The sequence below is a fragment of the Coffea arabica genome, chromosome 11e (assembly GCF_036785885.1).
Source record: "Coffea arabica cultivar ET-39 chromosome 11e, Coffea Arabica ET-39 HiFi, whole genome shotgun sequence".
Lineage (NCBI taxonomy): Eukaryota > Viridiplantae > Streptophyta > Magnoliopsida > Gentianales > Rubiaceae > Coffea > Coffea arabica.
In genome coordinates, this window is record NC_092331.1 from 61,348,909 (window position 1) to 61,374,146 (window position 25,238).

At 37.0% G+C, this 25,238-nt stretch overlaps 5 protein-coding genes across 6 annotated transcripts; 2 read left to right on the plus strand and 3 right to left on the minus strand.

Moving 5' to 3' along the window:
* The first annotated feature begins 1,373 nt into the window (after positions 1-1,373).
* LOC113719243 (photosystem II reaction center proteins PsbY, chloroplastic) lies at positions 1,374-2,152 on the plus strand. Its single transcript, XM_027244404.2, has one exon. The coding sequence runs from the start codon at positions 1,474-1,476 to the stop codon at positions 2,071-2,073; it is 600 nt and encodes a 199-aa protein (XP_027100205.1). The 5' UTR covers positions 1,374-1,473; the 3' UTR covers positions 2,074-2,152.
* Positions 2,153-6,508: 4,356 nt separating this feature from the next.
* LOC113717917 (uncharacterized) lies at positions 6,509-8,238 on the plus strand. Its single transcript, XM_027242762.2, has one exon. It carries the CDS (start codon positions 7,372-7,374, stop codon positions 8,110-8,112), a length of 741 nt encoding a protein of 246 aa, XP_027098563.1. The 5' UTR covers positions 6,509-7,371; the 3' UTR covers positions 8,113-8,238.
* A 1,650-nt stretch (positions 8,239-9,888) lies between these two features.
* On the minus strand, positions 9,889-16,281 carry LOC113719688 (uncharacterized). 2 transcript variants are annotated; one of them, XM_027244963.2, is made up of 6 exons: positions 15,999-16,281; positions 15,261-15,328; positions 14,276-15,179; positions 11,596-14,136; positions 10,907-10,943; positions 9,889-10,151 (listed from the first exon to the last, which is right to left on the minus strand). In XM_027244963.2, the coding sequence occupies exons 1-6, from the start codon at positions 16,138-16,140 to the stop codon at positions 10,001-10,003; spliced, it is 3,843 nt and encodes a 1,280-aa protein (XP_027100764.1). In that variant the 5' UTR covers positions 16,141-16,281; the 3' UTR covers positions 9,889-10,000. The 2 variants fall into 2 exon arrangements, with proteins under 2 accessions (XP_027100764.1, XP_027100763.1); XM_027244962.2 differs by having other exon boundaries at positions 10,907-10,961; positions 15,999-16,280.
* Positions 16,282-17,853: 1,572 nt separating this feature from the next.
* Positions 17,854-19,429, minus strand: LOC113719714 (very-long-chain 3-oxoacyl-CoA reductase 1). The gene is made up of 3 exons (XM_027245003.2): positions 18,552-19,429; positions 18,387-18,456; positions 17,854-18,275 (listed from the first exon to the last, which is right to left on the minus strand). Exons 1-3 carry the CDS (start codon positions 19,187-19,189, stop codon positions 18,021-18,023), a joined length of 963 nt encoding a protein of 320 aa, XP_027100804.1. The 5' UTR covers positions 19,190-19,429; the 3' UTR covers positions 17,854-18,020.
* Positions 19,430-21,134: 1,705 nt separating this feature from the next.
* On the minus strand, positions 21,135-24,943 carry LOC113717679 (very-long-chain 3-oxoacyl-CoA reductase-like protein At1g24470). The gene is made up of 3 exons (XM_027242461.2): positions 24,263-24,943; positions 21,690-21,759; positions 21,135-21,548 (listed from the first exon to the last, which is right to left on the minus strand). Exons 1-3 carry the CDS (start codon positions 24,931-24,933, stop codon positions 21,300-21,302), a joined length of 990 nt encoding a protein of 329 aa, XP_027098262.1. The 5' UTR covers positions 24,934-24,943; the 3' UTR covers positions 21,135-21,299.
* Positions 24,944-25,238: the final 295 nt, after the last annotated feature.

A 25,238-nucleotide genomic window follows, 5' to 3' on the forward strand; every position in this document is an offset into this window, starting at 1 on the left:
TTGGGGAATTGTATGGTAGAAGCCCAGAATCACAGTAAGGGCACTGCATTTTCGTCTTTGTGCTGGTTGACTCATTGTATACCAATATTACAATGGGCCAGAAGACCCTGAAAAGTGTGTATTAGACTGTTAAATTGCATGTTTATGTCGTCTGGATTCTGGAATTTGGGTTCAAGCATGTGGATATTAACTTGGACTTGACAGCTAGGCCTAAGCCTTGTTCAACAAGCCTTGGCCGATCATGGGAATTGGGAATACTCTCTTGCAAGTTTATTGCGGCGCAAAGAGAAATCATTAGCAAATGTTCATGCAGTTGCTAAGATGAGTCTGAATTTGCAATCAGACATCACTTCTCCTGATCCTTCCAACCTTAGTTAAACCTTTATTGGCAACATATATAGTGGTGTAGTCCAGCCCGCTTTGACTATCAAACGAAAAACAATGGCAGGACAAGATGAAATTTATTTAAAGTTTATTGAAATTAGCTTTTAGAATGTTGGATTGTCACGAAGGTTTTGATTTAGTGACTAAAATTGAAATATTAAGATTTAAAGACAATGTCTTAAAATTCGGACCGGCAAGTGTATCGGATTAATTTTCGGTTTACAGTTCAACTAATTCGATTGGTTCAATGAGTTTTAAAATATTTTAATTATTTTAATATTAAATTATTTGGATAAATTCATATATAAAAAAATAAAATAAATATTTAGTGAGAAAATCAGTTCAAAGGTCAATTTTTTTGACCAATTCATCCGTTTTTTACCTGTTTTGATTGATTCATTTGACTTATTGAGTTAAATATAGACCTGAATTGAACAGTAACTAGTTACGATTCGACCAATCGAACTCGTTAGTCCGATTCCATTTTCAATACACCGCTTAAAGTTTCTAGGTTCCAATTTCCTTTCTCTCTCCCTACTTCTTATATCTCCCCCTCCCTTGCTAGGAAAAAAAAAATATTTAAAAAGCTTTTAGAATGTTGGGTTCACCATTGGTTAAACATGGCTTTTATTGTTTAATTTGTTCATACCAAAGTGACGTGCAACCACTAAAACAAGAGTAGTCTTATCGAGTTTATAAGCACGAGGATTGGGGTCTAAGTCCGAATCCTTTTGTATGTTCTCATGAATGATATACCATGGTGTTGGTCTTGATCGATAGCCTGTGTCGTACAAATACACTAATATTTTGCCACCATAAACAGGGACTTGATTCTGAAGAAGTGATAAGAAACCAAAGTGGGGCAAGGCGTGTGAGGTCTATATTTCACCAGTCAGAGTCTCTGGATAAGAGAACAATCTAGGAATCGCAATCTTATTGGATCTCATTTTCCTACTTGGCATTGTTTCTAAATTCCAATTCATATCATCACAACAAGCAAATAACTTGAATAGAAGCCTAAGCCACACTAATTCTCTCTGAATTCTTGAAGATTTGACCTGCATATATTCACCAACTCCCAGGATTCGAATGGCAGCAACTATGGCAACAATGGCCACCCTTAATGCCAACTGCTTGAGCACCAACACCCACAGAGTTATCAACACTTTGAAACCAAAGCCGGTATCCCTTCTGTCCATGCAAAACCTCCCAAAAGGCCTCCTCACAACATCAAGAAAAGCACAAGACTCAATCTTGTCCAATCCGCTAACCGGAACAGCCCTTGCTGGCGCAATTTTCTCAACCTTGAGCTCATGTGATGCTGCCTTTGCAGCTCAACAAATCGCCGAAATTGCAGAAGGCGATAACCGTGGTCTAGCACTTCTCCTCCCAATCCTGCCAGCCATAGCTTGGGTGCTCTACAACATCCTCCAACCAGCACTCAATCAGTTCAACCAAATGAGGAGTTCAAAAGGGGTCATCATAGGCCTTGGCCTGGGAGGTTTGGCTGCATCAGGGTTCATCCACACACCTCAGGCATCAGCTGCTAGTGAGATTGCAGCCATAGCTGAAGCAACCGGTGACAACAGGGGTCAGCTTTTGCTGTTTGTTATTGCTCCTGCAATTATTTGGGTGCTCTACAACATCTTGCAGCCAGCTTTGAATCAGATCGACAGGATGAGATCTTAGTATTCCCGTTGGGGTGCAGTAATGAATTGTGTTCACATGTAATTGCACCTTTGTATCAATGAAACTTTTCTTGAACAAATTTTGGGGACTGCCTCTAATTACCATCATCAGGATAAATCCTCTGCAACTGTACATCGGTTTCAAAACATGGTTCCAGCACATAAATATATAATATGCCAGCGTCCCTGCCTAATAACTCTCTACTGATTAATCGCATGATTTTCCGAACTGATTTAATTAATTGGCTTGACGTGTACATGTATGATTTTCAAGTGTGAGGCACTGGGTTTTTCTGGGATTCATTAGATTTTCAAACAGAAATGAACTCCACCTCTATAACTTGCAAGTACGACGAGAACACTGAATTCTACCAATCCACCAAAATATATGACTTTCAACTATTCCAAACTTATACGACTCAATGATTGATCACTCAGCTAGACGACCATTTCTTGTTAGTTCACAAGATAGCAACATTCACTGATCAAACTAAGTTCGAACGTGTTTTAGTGTTGTTGGCTCTGATGTCAAACTCAGCTTGATATTGATTTGGGGAGCAAACAAAATATTTATCACGATTCATTGAACATCAGATATACGAATTTGTTTAAGATGGACATGAATAATGGATTAAACGGACTAGGTTTCAACTCAAATTTTAACATTAGTTAAGAACTGAACGAAGCTTAGTTACCCTCCAAAAATAAATAAATAAATAAATCCAAGCTTAGTTATCATAGAGATTGTGGCCCTGAGTGCTGCCATGTTAGGGGGTTCATGTTTCCAAGAAATGACACCACAGATTTCCCAGTTTCGAAAGCGCAACTGGGAAGCCGGAATACGTGAAGATCTTTATCCTTCGGGCTTGTTTCATCAACACCTTGGTTTCTGATTTTTGCTATTGGAAAGCCTGACATGTTTAATGGACATGAGATACGGGCTTGAACATTGAGCCATTCAGTTAGTTTGAGGCTTTCAACCCAAGCCCAGTCGATGTAGTTCTTCTAAATGTTGATCCATAAGAATGAAGATTCTAGAAAGCTGAAATTATAAACGGATCAAATTTTCATATTTTGTCAGCGAAAAACTAAAATTTTTCTAAGTGTAAAAATTGTTTTGTTATAGACTAGGGCTTCGTTTGATAAAACTGAATTCTAAATTCTGAATATTGAAACGATTAATTTGCTGAATATTAAGCACTGAAAAGAGATATATGAATATCTGAATCTTAGGTTCCGTTTGATAAAACTGAATCTGAATTCTGAAATCTGAATTCTAAAATCTGAATACTGAAACAATTAATTTGCTGAATTTTAAACACTGAAAAAAATATATGAATGTTTGAATTTTAATGCTAAACCTATTTATACTGTTTGATAAATATTTATAGCTGAATGCTTAATAAGTTTAATTTGATAATTTTGCCCTTATATCCTTTCATTCAAAAAAGAAATAGAATCTATGATTTAATTAGTTTAAAATTGTAAGGTATGAAAATGACAATATTTATTTTTAAATCAAATTAATATAAAAGATGAAATATATTATATGATGAGTATGGAGAATATGTGAAAGTCATTAAAAAGGGAGAAAAGAGAAACTAAAAATCGTTAGATAGAGAATATTAGGTTGTTTAATTAAATAAGAATTTTGAACATAATTAACAAATAAGGGTAGATTTGGTAGATAAGATAAGAGAGTTGAAGTAATTCTATTGATTCTTATCAGAATTAAGCATTCAGTTAGGATTCTTGTGCTGAAAAAAATACACACAGGTTCAGCACTGCTTAACAAGTTCAGCAGATATATTTTCATTTATCAAACACTCAAAACATCTGAATGTCTGAAAAAATTCAGATTCAGCACTTTTTTATGTTATCAAACAGGCCCTTAATGCTGAACATATTTATACTGTTTGATAAACATTTATAACTTAATGCTTAATAAGCTAAATTGTACAATTTTGCCCTTCTATGTTTTAATCCAAAAAGGAAATAGAACCTATGATTTAATTAGTTTAAAATTGTTAGGTATGAAAATGACAATATTTATGTTTAAATCAAAGTAATATAAAAGAAGAAATATATTATGGAAAAGTCCAAATATCGGTGCAACTATATTTTTAAATAAGAGTTTGATAAGAAAAATCCAAATATAAGCAAAAGGAAGTTGCAATAAATAAGTTTTAAATTCACACCAAATTATATAGGAATTTAATTACTTCAATGGAAAAATGTTGACGCAGAACAACAAATAAACTACCTTGGAAATAATGAATTTGAGATCAGTGAGTACGGTAGCAATAAAAAATTTTGGGAGGAAAAAAATGACAAAATTATGCAAGAGTAGAAAAATGGAAAAAGATAAGGAGTTGACAGATGTGAGTAGCATGGAGAAATTGTAAAAAAATCATTAAATAGGGAGAAAATAGAAGTAGAAAGCCATTAGACAGAGAATGTCAGGTTGTTTAATTAGATAAGGATTTTGAATGTAATTAACAAACAATGATAGATTTGGTAGATAAGATAAAGTAGTTGAAGTAAATCTCTTGATTCTTATCAAATTAAGCATTCAGTTACAATTCTTGTGCTGAAAAAAATACATACAAATTCAGCACCACTTAATAAGTTCAGCAGAAAAATTTTTATTTATCAAACACCCAAAACATCTAAATGTCTGAATGAATTCAATTTCAGCACTTTTTTATGTTATCAAACAGACACTAGGTAGTGTGACTACATGACAAATAATACTTGTTTAAATTTTAAATTCTTCTTTTGTTTGTAGATTTGATATGCATTTTAGCTTGCTATGCTCCTTTTTTTTTTTCTTTTTTGTTTTAAAAAATCAGGGATCTCACGAGTTGAAATCTCTCTAATTTAAATACATTTGTATAATTCCTACGATTTCTGATTTAAACTCGTACACTTTTAATGTAAAAAAATAAATAAATTTTATCAACTTATACAACTAAATTAGCGACGATACTAAAATGATATAAATTTATATCAAATATAATAAGAATTATATCAACCAGATTTACAAATTGCAATGGACAATATTCAACAGGTGAAATCCTTGATCTGTTATTAAAAAAAAAAAAAAAAAAAAAATTTGTAGTCCTTCGGCACAGGTCGGCTGCCGCTTTGCTTTTGAGAATGTATTATTAATGGCTGATAATGATATCCTCGCATTTATTCCGCGCTTGCGGCGCGATTACGGCAACTTCTTTTTGAGAAAGCGCGATTATGGCACCTTAGAAGTTACTTGCTAGATTGAGGTTGGTAATAGCGAAACGCCACTTGATGGATGTGGATTTACTAGTACTAAATTATCTTGAACTTTTTTTTTTTTTAAAGTAAGATTCTTATTACATTAAAAAAAAAAAATGGACAAAGCCTTTAGGAGAACATTTCTTACGTATGGCATAAAATTTTCTAACAATTTTGAGGGGACGAACCTTTTAATTTTATTTACCAGTATAATTTTTGTAAAGAAAAGTGAAATTTAAAAAGAAAAACGGAATCGCTGGGGGTCTATGTTCATCAAGTTGGACTTCTTGGACACTGGGCAAATCCGTTCTAGAAGTGTTTTTTTTTTTTTTTCCTTTTTAGGGAAAAAGAAGAGGAAAAAAGAAACCAGAAGGTTGCTTCGCAAATGTAATAGTTTAGGCCGAATAAACCAGCAGGCAGGAGAAGTGGTCTATAATTTCTTGGACCACACCGTATCAATTAGGCTACCAAACACGAAGCTTGAACTTCACTTTATTAGGCAAATTGAGCCCACTAAGCGTATCTTTTTCTTTTGCTCCCTCTTTCGTTTATGATTCCACCAAGTCTTTATTCCTTCTTATCCGTCAAATCATTAGAGAGCTGCAATTGCCTCGCCTCATTTATTAGGTTTCTTGTGATATAGTAGCAATTTATTAGTTTTTTTTTTTTTTTTGGCTTATGATTATGATTCGAATTTTATGCTCTTCCGTTCAGGCAAATAATGCATTTGGATTTGGTGAATGTTAGAAATTGAAATCCCTTAAACTTGGTAAGGGAATGCATTCATTAAGTTTCCTAAAAAAAAAAAAAAAAAAGTACGCCACGACAGCACTAAATAGTACTCTACTAAGTAGTAAAAAGTATTCACAAGAAGAAATAGAACGAGGGAGCTTAGCTAAGCTAGCTGCCAGTAGTTATAGCTGTCGACATGGACTTGTGGAAAGTGATAGCGGAGGACAGAAAATGCCAAGCAGATCTTCTTTTCTGCACTTCTGGCTTCTTCCCTTCGCCAGCTCACTCTTCAATTATTATCCACCTTACTTTTCAATTCTTTTTTTTTTTTCCTTCTAATTAATAGACTCACAATTCCTTCATGTTCCCGTTATATCTATATATATATATATGTATGTATATGTATGCACACACACACATGACACACCAAACAAAAGTGCAAACAGAACACAACAACAAAACCGACCGCCGCTTTGACCTGTGCATGCCCCCGCTCTTGGGCCTCGTTAGCCACCTTCTGCTCAACTTTGTTTCATATTTGATCTAACAGCCAATTAGACAGAGCATCCCCTGTCCCTCTCAAACTCTACCTCATCTTCTCTTCTTCCCACCCCACCCAACCCAACCCCCACCATATTCAGGACTCCCAATCACCAAATTCCGCTTTAACCCAATCATAACACTAACAGGGATATATTCCTCCATCCTCGTCAATACTCTCGTCTACACGCAAGGCAAAATCCAATATCGGTCGAGAGAGTACCCTCTCCCGTTGGTCCAAGCAGGCTTGTCCCCCCTATTTAGTAAGGCGCCCTCTCGTTACGTGGTGGAGGTTAGTTTTTAGTGCATATTAATTCACCATATTTTAGACTTTTATTAGTCTCTCTCTCTTTTTACATTTTTTTTTTAAACAAAAAGATGAAAGCTAGGAGTTTCCACATCAAATGGGCCAACTGCCATCCGATTCCCCCACCCCCAGCCAAGCCTGTTTTCATAATTATATTTGCTTAGACGGTCCAACTCCAAATGAAACTCCTCTCATACGATTCCCACGTCATGACTTGTATTCAGTTTCCACTCTAATTCCATGATCTCATGCAAATGCCCAAATACACATCTACCCTTCTAGTTTCTACTTTCTAGTCTAGTCTTCTACTGCTAATTGGGAACTTTTCCTTAAACCTCTCCTTCTCGTCCCCCAACCCTCCCCCAGCACAAAAACACCACATATATGTAGATATATATATATATATATATATATATATATATATAACTTCTTCACGCATATTCAGAAATGAAAGAAACCTCAATCATAGCATTTGTCCCCAGATACTTCTTTCTCACTCTCCTCCTTTCCATACCTTTCCTTCTTTTTCTCTCTTATCGTTCTTCCACCACCACCAAACACTCAGAACGATTCTCCTCAGAAACGAGCTCGGGCCTAAAAATCCGACCCGGATACAAGACGTACGAGTCCTACATCCAGCGCCAGCTCAACAAGACCCTCAATCCGAAGCTTCGAGAAATATGGAGTACCCGGGACTGGGACAGGAAAATCCAAGTCTTTACCCGTTTCTTCGGCGAGCTGAAGCAGAGGAAGTTGCTTTCTAATGATTCCAAAGCGCTGAGCATCGGGGCCCGGATGGGTCAAGAAGTGGAGGCGTTGAGACGGGTAGGAGTATCCGACTCGCTAGGGATGGACCTGGTCCCAGCTCCACCGCTAGTTGTGGAGGGTGACTTTCATAACCAGCCGTTTGAGGATGGGACTTTTGACTTTGAGTTCTCCAACGTGTTTGATCACGCGCTTTATCCGGAGAAGTTCGTGAGGGAGATCGAACGGACGCTGAAGCCCGGCGGAGTTTGTGTTTTACACGTGTCGGTAAATAAAAGGGCTGATAAGTACTCGGCTAATGATTTGTACAGCGTGGAGCCGTTGAAGAAACTGTTCAAACGCTCCGATTTGGTTCACGTTCGGACTGTTGACGGATTCGGATTGGACACAGAGGTGGCCTTCAGGAAAAAGAAGGCCATCTAAGAGTCTTGAATTTTCTTAAAGGATTTTTTTTTCTTTTTCGTTTTATTGTTATTATTATTATTTTTTTTTTTTGGCATTGCCTCCATAATTTGATACGCAAATATATTTTTTAAAAGTTGTAATGGACGTCCAAACTCCAAACAAATTTTACTGGAACTTAAAACACCCATAAACAATAATGGAACCATTCATTTATTGTTTCGAGTTTGTATTTCAAATGTTTAATTTGTGCATAAAGAATAAGAAGAAATGGAGTTCAATTGTAGCTTTTGTTGGATATTATCTTTGTTTTTTTTTTTTTTTGATAATAGGAATAGTCTTTGTTTTAAAGACCATTCAGGAATTTTCTTTATTGAGTTTTAATGTGGAAGATAAAACTACTTCTGAGTTCAACTGGCATTACACCATGTTTCCACTAGTTTTTAAGATACGGGAGCTCATTCATTATATCTGGCATTGACTTGGCCATAAATGTAGTGAAAATGAGAATGAATGCCTTGTTTCACAAAATTCATGCTAAGTTCTCAGTATCGGGCGGTGGTTCATGGCGTATAAAGCAAACGGTGATTTTAATTAGTATCTACTAAACGGATGCATTTGATTTGAGAAGTGCATTAAACGAGCATTTAGCATTTAATACTGAGTGCTAATACGGTGGTACAACGAACTCTATAATGGGATTCAATATGTATTTCAGCAATTTGCCTGTCATTTTAAGCTAGTCAACTCCTTGGAGTGTTGACTTTCTTGAATTTATTATTGCCCCCTTCTATTTTGATAGTCTTGATTTTTTTTCTTATAAGATTTAAAAAATATTAGTTAATTTTTACTTTGATAATTTTGATTTTTTTCTCACATAGTTTAAGAAAAATTACTTAATTTGGTTGAAAAAGTAAATTTAGCCTCATATTTTTCTAAAATATCATTACATGAATATTAAGAGTATTACCAATCATTATCCCTTTACATTAATTATAACAACAATAATGATGGTACATTACACCATTCAACACATATATTAAAGCAATTATTGGTAGAAAAAAGAGGACTATATTAAATAAGGTAAACGGAGAAAATATTTACTAAGCAAACTTACTTATTACTGTCTTAATTACATAGTAGTATCCTGAGACATATTTGCTTTTCGAACTTCCTAGCCTCGTCGAGAAGTTATATCCGCGTTTAGTTATATTACTGAGAAATTGAAATTGAGGTTCACCGCACCAGGGGCCCAAGGCTTTTACATTTGTCCTCTGTTGTTTGTATTAGGCGGTGAGGGTTGAAAGCAAAAATACGAAGAAAGACAGTTGGTCAGCTCTCAGGGAATGGTGCAATTCCAATATTTTACGCACCCCAAGACATGCTTTCGCCAATGATAAATGATTATTAGGAACCAAGTTGATTACAGCCGCCAAGGCTGGGAACAAATAATAGGTCCCAAATCGACGTCTTATATGTGGATTATTTATTACTACTATTATCTTTAGCATACCAAGTTACATTTGCTTGGTAATAACGAATAAGAACTTCACCGAGTACATGAAAATGAGGAGGAGAGAGACGAGCAGACCCACCGTACCTTCCTCTTTTTCTGGCGGATTATTTGTTAGCATTACTAGCAATTTACAAGTATGGAAGAGTAAGCTCTTCATAGATTATTTGGAGATCATGACGTTGAAAGTGGCAAGATGAAAATGTGGTTTCGGGGCTCAACCTTCTGGACTTGCGCAACAATTTTAAAAATAAGTTTTTTTTTTAATGCTTAAAAGTTTGGAATTGACAAAAAAGGGGGGCGGGGGAACGCTTCTATTAATTCCTGAAAGGTGGGCATAAACCATGACCTTGGCATGATTGAATACACAAAAGTAGCAAGCAAGGCAGAGCAAAGTCACTGCTTTGCTTGACTGTCTGGGACAAAATCAACCGGCTGACTTCCAGTATCTCCAGCTTGAGACTGCGAAGCTGCAATCTTAGCTTTCTTGAAGCGGCTAGAACTTCTAAGAACCATGTCCATGCTCATTTGTTGAGGGCCAGAAAACCTGTTTCATAACCAGCAAGTAATTTGATGACAAGCACTAAATATTTGGAAAGAATCAGATGCAACGGTACAGCGCAATGTAAGTTCTGGCAGAATTTCTCAACTAACAACCTGCTGCACTACTTTTCTATGCTTGAGTAACAATGGCAATGATATCATTGGCCCTCGTCTAGCCTGGAACAAATCTCAGTTACTCAGACAACTAGATTGTTATTATACCTTCCTTTTCGGGTGGAGGTCAAACAGGTGGTTAAGATTCCATGTATAAGCCGTGAAAGAACAAAAATTTTATTGCGAGTGTTAAAAAGAGGCAACAAAGGACAATCAATAATCAAAAAGTGGTGCAAAACAAGCTGCTTCGATAGCAGAAAAATGCAACCTAATGAGCGATGCTTAAGCTCTGTGTTTGACTACATAATAACCACCTCAACTCCCTCTTGACATTAATTGTGACAAATCTTTGTCAGTTATATTATCAGCCATAAGAAGTAGGTAGGTGACACAAGCATGCTGTCCTGAATTCTAACAATCAATTTACGAGAACTCAGTTGTCAATTGTGTTAGTGGCAAATTCCTGGCCAGAATACTATCAGTAACTATACAACTGCACAAGCAGAATACTAAAATTTAAAGTTGAGATTGCATATAGGGCTTTGAATCAATAGATATGTTCCAATATTAATTCATAATCCAGCAAGCCACTCATTAGGCAACATTCATGTGAATTAACCCCAACAAAGTGCATGGTTGACTTACTTTGTGTCTAAGATGTTTCCAACAGCACCACCTTGTCCTGTTGCATTAACAGATCCTGTCAGAAAAATAGAATGGAATAATCAACTAGCTGCCCATTCAAAATACATGAGCAGACACATATGTGATAGATTAGAAGGGATCTTTGAAGAATCATGATCTCCAACAAATGCATTAAGACATGACCAAAAAAAGGGCCCTGCAAGGTGGTGGGGAAGAGGAGTGAAGGAAGATCCTTGATTAAGTCCATTGCAAGATAAAATTGCATGTTGTAACTTGCAAATTGCCCACGGTAAACTCATGATAAGAAAGAAGGAAGGAGATAGAAACGATAAGAACATGCTAGAATGTTGGGTTGGAGGCTTGTAACTATGTCCATTTCCAAGAAGGCCTCTCACTATGTCCATTTCCAAGAAGGCCTCTCACTGTGTCCATTTCCAAGTAGCAACTGGAATGAAGCAGCAAGTTCTGCACAACCCGGGTAAGGGGACAAACTGAAGGGAAAAAAGATGAACGAGATGGAAATGATAACAGGGAATTCATATGTTGACTACGTTCTTAACATAGCAATGAACCTTCACTATTTGTACCAACTTTTCATAGAGCATCCATTATGCGATAAATTAGCAAGTGATTTGTCCCATTGAATAAAAACAACAGGAAGATTCAAGAGATTGCAGAACTTCAATTACCATTTCTCTTTGAGTCAGGGCGTAGCTCACTTTCCCCAACTGAGTAACCTGACGAAGATGAACTATCAGATGGGGCACGGGTACTCGCATCTGAATTTACAATCTGATTTTCATTACTTGAACTCTCACTGCTGTTTAGCCTAAAAACTAGCCGTGGTGTAAACAATGAACTCTTCTTTTGTCCAGAACTGTTTAGAACATGCCCAGCATTTTTACTAGAACTGTTTCTCTTAGGTATGCTGTTGGGACTAAACCCTGATTGTTGATTCCTTTTGCTTGTTTTTGTACTGGTCCCAGCACCATCCACCACAACTGGTTTTAAGGCCTTTTTGAGGGTTTTATCTTCCTTAGCTTCATGAGAACTTGGAGCTTTTATTCCATGTTCAGGAGCTTTTAAAGTATTTTTGTTGCCACAAAACAAAGCTTTGTTATTCTCACCACTTGAAGCAGATTCTTCAACTCGATTGTCATCAATATTTCTGCCATCAGATTTATATTGAAGTCCATGATTTTCAGATGACTCCAGTTTGTTTTCAGCAACAACATTATGCTTCTCTTGTTTACTCGTTGGCTTCGTCAATTTTTGTTTCACCTTGGCAGATGAAGAAACTTTATCCTGGTGCTGTCCAGTCACAAAGTAATGCCTGAAGTTGATCCCTTCATCTTTGCACTTGGCAGTTTTAATGTTATCAACCTCACTTTCAGGTCTCCCCTTGGACGGCACTTGAGAGGGATTTGCATCTTCTGGAGCACATTCATGATTTGGAGAAGACTCAGTACCAAGATTCTTCTCCAGTTCCAAAACAGGAGGAGTTGATTGAATTACAGTTCTTTTTTTAGCCAATCGATTTGTCTTTGCTGCACTAGATGGAATGTCCTTCACTTTCGTTTTATTACCAGAAACTGCTAATTCTTCAGCAACATTAGATTGCTCTTTGATTTCTGAAGTAGAGAGATTCTCTGATGCAGAGAACTGATTCTTTTTCTTTTTCTTCTTTGTTTTCCCGTCCAAATTGCAGTCATTCTCTTTAGGTTTGCCTGATTGATTCTGTTGCAAACGTTGAACCTCATTAGTTTGATTTTCCACAGGCAGATCATTGATGCCATTATCAACTGAATTTATACTATTGCTGTGAACTTGCCTCCCATTTTTACCATTGTCCCCTCTGTCATCATGAGATAAATCAACTTCAGTGCGTGCTTCGTAATGAATAACTTTATCACCTTCGCTATGAGCACCTAAGACACAGGTATCCATTGATTCATCTTTTGATGCATCTTTCCACACATTTTGAGACAGAATACTAAGAGAGTTCTTAGTTTCATCAGCAACATTATTAGCAGGTGAATCAGAGAAAGCTGAACGGCCATTTAATGTGTCAACAAGCTCCTTTCCTGAATCATCTGGATTAATTGTGGCAGACTTTACCGTCCTTTTTTTCTTCCTTCGGTTACCAGATTTCACATCTTGTGCCTTTGACAAGATGGATGCAGTCGTAGATTGGTTGATGTTAATGTCTGTCTCACCCATATGTTGAGGTTCTGATCCTGAAGGCAATGACATCATGTTTTCCTGTTCCATAGACATCTGTTTGTCTCCCAAAATTGCAGTGTTCTGATCAGATCCCATGCCTGGCATTTGACTTTCACTCTTGTTATCACAATCAGTCATCTGATCACTAAAATTCACGTCTTGTACAGAGAGAGAAATACCACTAACATTATTGAGATCATACTCCACCTCTGATATACCCTGAACTTTTGCAGCAGATTTTTCCGTCTTCCGTTTCTTCTTTTTGCCAGTAGAATTACCAACATCCATTGCCTCATTGAATCTCAATATATTAGATGAAAGAACAGCTGTTTCAGTAGGCACTTCCGCTTCAGCACAATCTCTAGGTTTAAGGCATTCAGATGTCTTCTCCAGAGTATCCACATTACCTGACAAGCCTCTTTCCTCTTCAACTCTATTAGTTTGATCACTTTCTGCTGTTCGAAGCGTGCACTCATCCTTATCAGTCTTGTCAATAATATGATCCGCAACATCTAAATTTGGCCCATCTGACGGATTGGCACCTGCCATGTTAGTTTGCTCCGCAACAGAATCAGTCTGCATAGCTGCAGCTTTCTTTTTGGCCCTCTTCTTCTTATTTCTCTTAGTGCCATCAGAGGTTACTGTTCCCACTGGCTCACTAGTTGCAGTCAGTTTAGGCATAAGAGTCGATGCTTCATTTGTTCTGTCAGCATCACCCTCATCCAAAGCCTTGCAACTTTCAGATGGCATAACTTCACGATCCTGGTTCAGTTTAATATCCTCTTGTCCTTGTCCATCTGTCAGAGGAGCGACAGAATCCCAACTACCAAGATGAATGTTTTCATCATGCACCTGAGAGCTGACCTTGTTCATGTCATTGAGCCCTATAATTGCAGGTGAAGCAGAGTCTTCCATAACAGCAGCCTGAAGCTGCATTGAAGATGTTTTACTATCTGCTCCAAGTTCAGCAGTTTGATCAACATTACTGATTTTACCATCCACATTGCCTGCACCAGATTCATGATCAGAAGGTCCGCAACTGAGTCAGTAAAATAAGTAGGCTATTCCTAAATTTTAGAGGACCACTGAGACACCGTACATTTTAAAACAGAAAAAGATCATCTTAATTTCATATTTAGGACTAACCTTCAAGTGAACAGGCGCTCTTGCTTACTTCCAGCACTTTATCTATAATATCAGAACTGCTTCCTTTCTGAGAGAGAATAGAAGGTCTGTGAAAGGTCTCAGGCTGAACTCCCTCTCCGGGAACTATCATCAAATCACATAACTTATCCACATTCTTGCAGCCAGTTTCCAAATTTCCCTTGAAAATTTTCTGTTTCTCAATGTCCTGTATGGGAGTAGACTCAGGAATAGCAGCTTCATCAGAAGGTACTAATGAAGTCCTTTCTCGCCTTTTCTTCCGTTTCTTACTACACAGACTGGTGACCGGTTGGTCATCCTTGAGTTGTTCAGATGCAGCATTTGTGACGGATATGTTTTCCTGTTTGTCTGTCGTACAGGATGCCAGCTTGGTAACCTTTTTCCTTTTACTAGAATGTGAACGATCTCTGACATTTTCTTCCATTCCTAAGTTGAGGCTTTTCTCTACAGCAGGCTCAGATTGTGATGTTTTAAGAGCTGCCACTATGTCACTCCTGTACAAATCTGAAGTCTTACAAAGTCCCCCATCAACATCTTTGTCTCTTATCTCCATCATAATTGGAATGCTTTTGCCAGCATCAACTACAGCAGTTTCTATCTGATGACCGAGGTTACTTGTCTTCAAACATCTAGAGTCACTTACTTCATTTTCATTGTGTTCAGTTTTTCGCTTTTTAGCAGCAAGCCCAGATTCTGGAGACAACTCATCTGAATTTTCTAACTGAATATGTTTAATATTGTCAGGCTCACTGGATATTTGTTCTCTGTCATGCTCCTTTGGACTAGATGCATCAACAAAAATATTTTTATGGCGCTTAGACCCTTCATATGCACTAAATACTAGCATAGAATCTGGTAGGTGATAGAAGTGGCCCTGACGTTTTACCTACAGAGAAATAATAGCATTATTAACAAAAAATTCAAAATAAAGTTTGACGCTTTGCACTGTACGTGTAAGCCAATTTACCTGCAAAGAAAGGATTTCAATCTCCCCAATTCCAGGAAACAACTGGAAATGTTCCTGCACTATCTTCTCTGCAAGCCACAAACACTATAATTAGGAATTCAACCCGAGTAGATCAGGCTCTTAGCTTAACAACAGGTAATCCTAATAGACAAACAGTAAGAGAAAAGGAACAAATAACAAATTCAAATATTCAAGCGTCACATATTAACAGAATGAAAGAACTTCGCAATTGCATAGCAAAGCATCCCTTAAACTGATCCCGCTCTAAGTTGTCATCAGCTGCCCATGTGAAACTCACTGTCACTTCATAATCCGAGTTATTTTACTTTTTCAATGAAGAAATTACAGATTATATCCAATTTATTTACATGTTAAAAGTCAACATGGCACCTAGACAAGCTGATCCGGAAACGGACAACAGTGGCTCATATTTGCAATTGTGCCTTGAAAAGTTTTCAGCTTCAAAGACCATACTGAATGAGAATACCAGAAAAACCCAGTTCCATAATTCCGTCTATTAGCTGAAAAACGCTATCAAAATTGGATTTTTACCACAAATCTATTTTGTCAGCAGAAATTTGCCATGACCCAAAAATCCATTCTTTTTTACTTTCTCTTTAACATAAAAACAAAAAAGTATCCATCATTTTCAAATTCGAGTTAATATTTACTCATCAAAGTATCGATAACCTGTTTAAATATAATGTCGAATTAAAAAAAGAAAAGAAAAGAAGTTACTTTTGAGATCGGAGACGGTATCGGAGGAAGAGATCATCATAGCAAGGTGGGTGTCGAGGCTGGTGTCTACAAATGCCGTATAGAAATCTTCTGCCGTTAATGTAAAATCCTCGGATACCTTCTCACGACGCCGTTTCGCCATTGATCATTAGAGGCTATGCTCCTGAAGGGGAGGTTGAGACTTCAGACTATGGCAACTCGGGTGTGGAAGTGACGCGGCTTTTGAGGGTTTTGCAGTGGTTTTAGCCTTTCAAAGACAGGTTGCCTAATTACGCTGCTATATCAGCAATTCCTTTTTCTTTTTTCTTTTTTTTTTACAATACCTTTTCCAATTTTTAACTGTACTCACAAACTATGGGAAAATAGCCAATTTCATCCCTAAGCTTTTCACTAGTGTTGATTTAGTCCCTAACTTTTATTCCTAACCAATTTGATATGTGAACTTATTTTGCAGTTCCAATTATTCCGTGGTGGCTTCACCACCTAAAACTAATCTGAATCTTAATTGACTAACTAAACAAAAGTATTTTAGGAACATCACTTATGGGGCTATACTAAATCAAGTAAATTGTATAAAAAATCACAATATTAAACTTTATAAAAAAATTTCCCGGTGATTTTTTACACTATTTAAAAGTATTATTTGGTGTTTTTTTATAAGATTTACTTATTTTATTATAGTCTCGTGATAATACCCATGTTTAATTAGTCAATTAGGAGTCAGATTAGTTTAGATAGTGGTACCACCATGAACGTCCTTAATTGGAACTGCGAAATAAGTTCAAGTATCAAATTAGTCAGAAATAAAAATTAGGGACTAAATCAACACTAATAAAAAATTTAGGGATGAAATTGGCCATTTATCCCACAAAAACTATCGAAGTGGTACTAAAATTTTCAAGATATATATATATATATATTCTTTGAAATTTTGGGTTCTAGGATTCAGGCTTTCGGGTTTATAATGCAGTAGCGTTCTGGATATGGGTTTTGGGTTCAAAATTGGATTTGGGTTACACTGTTTTTTTTTTTGGTGAAAATAGGGATTAAATATTAATAAACAACAGAGTTTTGCCCTATCTATTACAAAGCAAAGGAGATAGTGCGGGGAAAACAGATCCCTTTCAAGTCCTCATCATAGACAAAAGCGAGTTCTTGAGGACAATTAGCAAAAGTTACAAAGTTGGATTGTAATCTGCCTCCCATTCTTGCGAGTGCGTCCGCGCATCTATTTGCCTCCCGGTAAATGTGGGATATTTTAACATGCCGCAGCTGCGAAAGGAGGGATCTGCAATCCGAAATGATAGAGTTCAAAAGGTGATTAGGATTGGCAACAGCTGTTAACAAAGTAATAATAGCTTCGTAGTCAACTTCAACTTCAAGTTGAGAAATTTTTAAGGAAAGGGCTATTTCTAGTCCATCTCGGATACCCCAACATTCCGCCAGCATGCTGTTTGTAGAACCTAAGTTTCTGCAGTATCCTTTAATCCAACATCCGGAGGCGTCTCTGATAACACCTCCAGCTCCCGCTGGACCTGGGTTACACTGTAGGTTTAGGTTGCTGGGGACAAAAGAATTCACATGTCTTCAGATTTTGTTCACTAGAAATATGGGGAAAAAAAAAGGGTGAATACTAGTCTGCTGCTTGATTCCGCAGGATTGAGGGATGTACTTTTTGAACTTGCAAAAAATTCGATTTGTTTCAATTGAAATTTCATAATTCATTCAAGAAATTAAGTAAAGCAGGCCTATCTCATTTGCATTGTTGTAATTCTAAAGAAAGCAATAACAAATTATTGCAGTTTTGAGTTGGTAAAGCTGTACAATGATGGATTTATTATTGTCTTACAAAAAGTTTTGAACTGTTGAATACAAATATATATATGCATTTCGACTCATGGAAATTCACACAGAAAATAAGAAACAATATAATGTAGTAGGGGAATTCATCGTGGAGAAAAGAACTGCGGTACAATTTCAAGCTTAAAATATATGACCAAAAGAGCTGCATGATTAATTCTACTATTGATTCTTCCTAGAATCTTTAAGTTGTCCCCTCTTTCTAACACCAAGGCAAAACTTGAAACGATATGCATCTACAGCAAATTCTGGCAACAAGTATATGAGATTCCAGATTAGCGAATGTGGCCAGTAAGGTGTACAGCGGGGTTCATAGCCGATGCAGCGCAGAGCTGCTCGTGCATAACCATTTGAGGACGGAACAAAGAAGGAAGATCTTTTAATTGATGCCATCTTCGTTGCAACATACAGTGGAACCTGCAAATTAACAATCAAGCTGGTGATTTCAACAAACACACCCTGCTTCATGGATAAGATTTTAACTTTTTAATATCAAGAGGCCAACTACTAGATTACAAGATGGAGTACCTGGCATTGGACGTCAATTCCTTTACTCCTGTATTCCAAGTGAAGACACTTGGAAAATTGGTCAATGTATCTGAAGAAAGATGAAACCAGTTATCGCCCCGCCCAACAAGCAAATCTCCAAAATCAGTAAAAATAGGTGAGAAGTGCTCCATTTAGTGCACTTACGCCTTAGAAGCAGCATAAACGGCATAGAGAGGATCTGATGGAATAACGGTTGCGGCACCAGAGCCAATGTTGATAATTGCACCTCTTTTTCTCCCGATCATCCCAGGTAAAACAACTTGAGTGACTTTTGTAGTGCCTTCCACATTGACCTTAATCAAATTCTTCAGCAATTCATCGTCCACCTCATGGAAATATCTTGCATAAGGATATGAAACTCCCACGTTATTTATCAGGATTCCAACATCCAATGCTTCAATTGCCTCTCCAATCTTCTTGACACCCTCACTCAGATCACCGCTAAAATCAACAACCACAGTCTTGGTCTCGATTTTAGCATTTTTTAATCGTATCTCTCTGGAAATGTCATCTAACTTGTCCACGTTTCGACCGACTAGTACTAAATTTAGGCCTTCTCGAGCCAATTCGAAGGCAAAGGCCTTACCTATGCCGTCAGTTGGTCCAGTCACCAGCGCCCAAGCTCCATATTTCTTGAGATTCTTGCGGGGTCTGAGGAAACTAACGTAAACCCATCTGAGAAGAGCGATGCAGGTCTTAAAGAAGGATAGAAATCCCAAAAGAAAGAGCCCAACAGCCCAAAACGGCTGGTTCTTGAGAGCGTCCAAGAAACAGAGGATCATTTCTCAGACAGTAGCAATTTCTTTGAATTTAGAAGAAAGAATTGTATCTGAGAGTTGGGTTTTGTATGAAGATGAAGATTGAAGAGGTATATAATGTATAAGGCGAATCCTGAAGAATCCGGAAGGTTGTCTGTGATTGGATTGGTATGGTTGGTTAAGGTTGTTGGACGCGAAGTGTCCGAGTAATCGAGGCAAACGAGAAGCCTCTTCAAGAAGACTCTGCAATTTTTGTTCGTATTTGTGTTGGGAACAGTGCGTTGCCGTAACTGGAGAGAAAAAATTTCGGGAATTCGGATATTATGGAAGATAAATTGGATATTGGATTTTAGTTGGAAAATCGATAAAATAGTTTAATTTTCTCTAATAAAATAATTCGATAATTCAGTTGAATACTGTACAAGGCTATTAGCTACTAGTAGCGACTAATTAATGTATTTCTAATATTCATTTTCAAACTGTTTTATTAAATATTATAGTAGGATATATTTCTATTTTATCGAATTTTGATTTTATTCCAAATTGGATGGATTGAGATTTTGGTTTGGTTGAAGTTTGAACACCCATAAATAGGATGGATGGAGGGAACCAAGTAGGCGCCACGTGTGTGGGACCAAAATAGTTGGGTGAAACAGACAAACAGCGGGGAAACAGTTGAGCAGGAATCGGTTGCATTTGGCGAACTACGATGGCTGGATTAATACTGAAAGCGTTTTGTGTTTGAATTGCATTTTCTAAGATTTTTTTTAGAAAAAATACTATAGCGATTTGATTTATGTGAGAAAAAAAAGATAATAAAAAAATTTGATTACGAAAAATGATATAATTTTCCTGCAGAAAATGACTGTCCAAACAAGGCTTTAGTTTTAGTGGCCACCCCTCTTAACGGCCCCAGCATCTTAAAAGGTGACTTCATCAGTTCATTGGTCGATCACCTCACAATTCTTGAAACTATGCACCGTTGGTAGATCACCGCACAATTCATGGACTTAAGGCTGCAAACGAATTGAACCGCTTGATACGAGCTCAAGTTGAACTCGATCAATATCGAGTTCGAGTTATTCAAGTCGAATTCGAGTTTAAAAATATTAAATTCATTAGTTCGAGAGCTCAATTTTATATATATATATTTTTTATTTTTTTATTTTAATAATAAAATTACATACATATTCCTAATATTTTATTATTTGTTAAGAAAAATTATTTTTTATTCATTTTTAAAAATAAAATAATTATTATTTTATTTTTTAAACTCGAACTCGTGCTCGATCGAGTTTCGTAAAATTAACTTGAGACTCAACTCGATTAGACAAAAATTCGACTCGACTCGGTTGCACTCCTAGTTGGACGGTGTAGATTATATATTCTCTAATTCGGTTGCCACCTCTAATAACTATTAAGTTGTAACGTCCGATAAGAAAATCAACGGGATTGTCCAGTAAAGAATAAATATGGTAGTTGAAAATGGTAATCGAGTTATAGGCGCAAGCTTCTAGAAATCAATAAAAAAAATTTTCTTTTGAGTTTGTCATCCCAAAATTTTTTTTTCTTTTGTCAAAAGTTTGTCATCCCAATTGGAAAACAGCATTGGGGGCCTCAATGCTTTAACAGTAGTGAATTTGATCGTTCTTCCCGTTAGTTTTAGACTCTCAAATGTAGCCAAAAGAAATCATGCATTGATCCTTACTCAGAGCATAATGCATGATGCATAAAAGCATAGAACAGAACAGCCGATGGTGACAATGGTAGCCCTAACAGGTACACCATCTTTTCTGTCAATGGCATCCCGCGAGGAGAAAACCAATCCAGCCATGCATCTGTTCCTCGTATCCTAAAGCTACTGGACAATGTATTACAGTTCGTCACATTTCTCAAGCAAAAATATAAGACAGGAAGACTTCAAAATCACCACAGAAAAGAGGGGACAGATTTGACAAGAAAGTTCCACCATATAAAGTTAATTCAAATTGATGCACAGGGAGCGAGTACTTGGCTCTTCTGGATGGATGACCGAATGAAAATATACTGAGTCAGTATTAAGCAACTTTCACGTTCAGAGGCTAACAGGTTAAAATCATGTAGATAATGAATCGTAGAAATTAATATTGAACTGCTACAGGTCCTGATTAATTTCCCTTCTACGAGTTCCAATGGATAAACGCCATCGATCAAGAACAGCTTCAGGCAAAAAGGAGGCAAGACTCCATTGAAGGGAGTGTGTCCACCAAGGTGTGCACCTAGCTTCGTACCCTATTCGACCAAGTGCAGCTGAAACGTAATCCTCAGCTGTGGGTACAAAAAACGATGATTTCTCGATCTCTGCAACTCTCGATGCCATTTTCGTCGAAACATACAATGGTACCTGGCGAGGTTAAAACTTTTTTCACCGTCATATTAATTACCAGCAGAAACTGATACTCCTAGATAATACATTTAGTAATTGTCTGATAATTAGCAACATTTTTTTTCGTCTAAGAAAGACGTAATTCTACGTAGTGTATACCTGGCATTGCACATCAACGCCCCAGCCTTTGTATTCGACATGTAAACTTCTTGAAAACTGATCAATATACCTGCAATGGTCAAATCACTCACGGACACAATAAGCAAATCCAATTAAGTTTGATAATGACATGCAACATTTTACTTCCTTTTCTATCTCCGTTTCCCCTCTAGAAAATAGTAACAACCTGAAGAAAACAGCCTATCTTAATTTATGATAATAATTTGTGGTCAAAAGCTAAATATTTTAGGTATCATACTTTTTTTTTTTTTTTCCTGTTTTTGGATATAAAAGAAGAATAAAAAACATGACAAATAAATAGGCGACATGGACAATAAAATGTGATAGGAGGAAGTAATTGGATATGGATTTATAGTGCTTAAATAGTTCAATAACGAACCCCAAGTGACAAATGCCGGACTCCATTAATTTGCATTAACTTCTGGTTTCACAACTTCGTCGAAGTCGCTTATTTCGATGAAAAGACATACTGACTAAATAGATTTTGAAACACCACTTCAGAGAAAAGCAATATGTAAGCCATATAATTAATAGTCAGGCGTTATTATGTCCCATGACACGCCACTTTAGTTTTTAGCTAGTTTATGTCCCATGATCAATAGTCAGGCGTTACTATCATGAAATTGATGTTCCAAGCATCCAATATTCATTCTCATCTCATTTAATTTGACTCACTTGGTTGTCCACCATCCTAGCACCTACGATCAATGACCTCCTTGAAGGTGAAAGGTGGGAGAGCAACTAACTCTCTAAAATTTGCATTTGAGACCCAAAAATAAAAAATACTCTCCCCGTCCCACTTTGATAGTTCTATTTTTTTCACACAGTTTAAGAAAAAATAGTTAATTTTATTGGAACAATCAATTTAGGTAGCTATTTTTCTAAAATACCCTCACATTAATTAGAGTACAACTTTATGGAAACTTGAATTGATGGTAAAAAAAGAATCAACTCTCATTAAATGGGGTAGGTTTATAGTAACAGCAACTTACATTGAATAAGGGTATTTTAGGAAAATTAAAATGCAACTACATTCTTCAATTGAAAAGTGGACTACAATTTGGAACAGACGAAAAAGGAAAACAGGACTATTAAAGTGGGACGGAGGGAGTAAAAAAGAAAGAAAGAATGTTGGGGACAATGCCAAACATGAAGTGGTTAGCATGTATTAGGAATCACATCTCATAAAAAAATGTGACTTTCTTGTAGATACTGGATTTTTATGTATCACCTAGATTACTTGCCTTGCAAATTTACATTTTAGAGTATGACATGTTTGTTTTTAGGAATTTTTGTAGAAAAATGTACTGTAGCGATTTAATGTATATGAGATAAAACGGTGATTGTTGCAGAAAAACATAAAAACTTTTGTGCCAAGAACTGGAATCCAATCAGGCAGTCAAGACTCTTTAGTCGCTCCATATTCTCGTACATTATTTGATTCTTTAAAGGAGCCAACCAACTTCCGGGGAGCTATCTTATGGAACTGTAAGTCACATCTGAACATTTAAGATACACTGTTGAGTCATAATCAATGGAGCTATCTTATGGACCTGGACCAGCCAGGTACGCAGGTGGTGTCTAAAATAGCAGAAGTTTGGTACTAAAATAGCAGAAGTTTGGTACTCAAAGGCAACAGGCAGCTAAGACTCCTTGGCCGTTCCATATCCCTGAACAGAAGTTGCAACACTTTGATTCTTTGAAAGCAGCCAACCAACTTGACCTTCATAAGTGTACAGTTTAATTTCAACTTGCCAATATTCCCCCATAAAGCAAAAAGTAATGAATGCTTTTCAGGTTTTAAGTGACTAGCATGCAGTTCCAATTTCACGGGAAAAACACAAATTAAAATTAGTACTAGTTGAGAAAAGCACAACCTAACATTACTCTAGAGAAGCCTTAAGGCTCCTGACACCTCCTCCATATCTTTTATTTATTTTAATATAACGACAGCAGCACCACCATTGAAGTTTAAACTTGACCTTCTATCTGTACTTCTTTATTTATATATATATTTTTTAAAGAAAGACTCCAAATCCTACCAAGAAAAAGAAGAAATTTCATGATAACAGCCAAAGCTTGAACGCATTCATTGAAATTACGATAATGGCCAAAATGGGTACACGGGTTCATGGCTCATGAATTTTTATGCATTGCTGATGAATACGATATTACATCTCAAATAATCTAATTATTACTTTTTCGTTTCTGTTTCATGATATGACTGTGATAGGAGGAGGGAGGAGGCTGAGTTGGGGCAATACTTGGGCATGTTGTAAGTTGCTAACCGATATCATACAGTCAGAATTTAAGTCAAGAATTAATAACCGGATTATATATCCCATGCAAGAAAACAAGAAAATTGCATGTTATGCGATGACTTAATTTTCATCTGTATATTCTAGAATGGATACGTGGAGAGGTTCTAATCAAGAATTTTCTGGGGAGGATAATTGTGTGTGTGTGTGTGTGTGTTTTTGGGGAGGAGAATGTTGGGGGGAGGAAAGGGAATGGGATATGGAAGAGCCAATCAATTAATTTAAGTAGCTTACGCTTTTGTAGCAGCATAGATGGCATAGAGCGGATGAGAAGGTACGATAATGGCAGCACCAGAACCTATATTCACAATTGCACCTCTCTTCTTTTTCAGCATTCCAGGCAGAACTGCTTTCGTGACCAAAGTGGTACCCTTTAAGTTCACCCTCACAACATTCATCCACACTTCCTCGTCCACCTCATGGAAGAATCTTGCTCCGGGATACGTGACTCCAACGTTGTTGATCAACACACCAATATCTAACCCCTCGATGGCCTTCTCTACTTCTTGCAGTACCGAAGAACTTGCACCATCACGGGAGAAGTCTAGGGCAATGGTTTTTATTCTCGTAGTAGGAAATCCAGCTTGAATCTCTGTCGAGACTTGTTTGAGTTTTTCCATGTTTCTGCTCACAAGAACCAAGTTGAGACCTTTCTTGGCCAGATCAAGAGCGAAGGCCTTGCCTATACCATCTGTTGATCCTGTAATGAGCGCCCATGAACCGTAGAAAGTCAGCTTCTTTGGAGGCCTGAAAAATGTAATTAAACTCCATTTGAAGACAAGCATGCAGTTCCTTGAGAGGGAGAGGAAACCAACAGAGAAGAGACATAGTATCCAGAAGGGTTGTGCCTTAAGGTGATCAATGCAAGTTGAAAGCATCTTGATTAGAATGCAAGTTGAAAGCATCTTGATTAGAATGACTGTGGACGCGCGATTTAAAAAAAATGAGAATGTAAATACCATTCCTAGAATTTTGTCTGGATTGTTTCCATTTAAAGTTAGGCCATGTCCATCAATTATTCACATGCGTTGTTACTATTGAGAAAAGTATGCACTTGCACGTCTTTTTCGTAATTGGAATGGTCGGTCTTGATTACCTTAGGATAAAAAATGCACCGCGTAAAAGTTTAGTAGGGTACAAATCGGAGATTGATAAAAGTTCTCCATAGGTTAAAGGGTCACTCGTAGTCGTCGGTTGTGATGTTCCTACT

What these genes read in the sequence shown, in the direction of transcription:
- LOC113719243 (XM_027244404.2), top strand. Translation starts at nt 1,474, where the DNA reads ATGGCAGCAACTATGGCAACAATGGCCACCCTTAATGCCAACTGCTTG.
- LOC113717917 (XM_027242762.2), top strand. Translation starts at nt 7,372, where the DNA reads ATGAAAGAAACCTCAATCATAGCATTTGTCCCCAGATACTTCTTTCTC.
- LOC113719688 (XM_027244962.2), bottom strand. Translation starts at nt 16,140, where the DNA reads ATGGCGAAACGGCGTCGTGAGAAGGTATCCGAGGATTTTACATTAACG. An exon ending in TTGAAATCCTTTCTTTGCAG is followed by an intron (nt 15,180 to 15,260) that starts GTAAATTGGCTT and finishes ATTTCTCTGTAG; the next exon opens with GTAAAACGTCAGGGCCACTT. An exon ending in GAGCGCCTGTTCACTTGAAG is followed by an intron (nt 14,137 to 14,275) that starts GTTAGTCCTAAA and finishes AATCTGGTGCAG; the next exon opens with GCAATGTGGATGGTAAAATC.
- LOC113719714 (XM_027245003.2), bottom strand. Translation starts at nt 19,189, where the DNA reads ATGATCCTCTGTTTCTTGGACGCTCTCAAGAACCAGCCGTTTTGGGCT. An exon ending in GTTTATGCTGCTTCTAAGGC is followed by an intron (nt 18,457 to 18,551) that starts GTAAGTGCACTA and finishes ATCTTTCTTCAG; the next exon opens with ATACATTGACCAATTTTCCA. An exon ending in GAATTGACGTCCAATGCCAG is followed by an intron (nt 18,276 to 18,386) that starts GTACTCCATCTT and finishes GTTAATTTGCAG; the next exon opens with GTTCCACTGTATGTTGCAAC.
- LOC113717679 (XM_027242461.2), bottom strand. Translation starts at nt 24,933, where the DNA reads ATGCTTTCAACTTGCATTCTAATCAAGATGCTTTCAACTTGCATTGAT. An exon ending in ATCTATGCTGCTACAAAAGC is followed by an intron (nt 21,760 to 24,262) that starts GTAAGCTACTTA and finishes TGACCATTGCAG; the next exon opens with GTATATTGATCAGTTTTCAA. An exon ending in GCGTTGATGTGCAATGCCAG is followed by an intron (nt 21,549 to 21,689) that starts GTATACACTACG and finishes TAACCTCGCCAG; the next exon opens with GTACCATTGTATGTTTCGAC.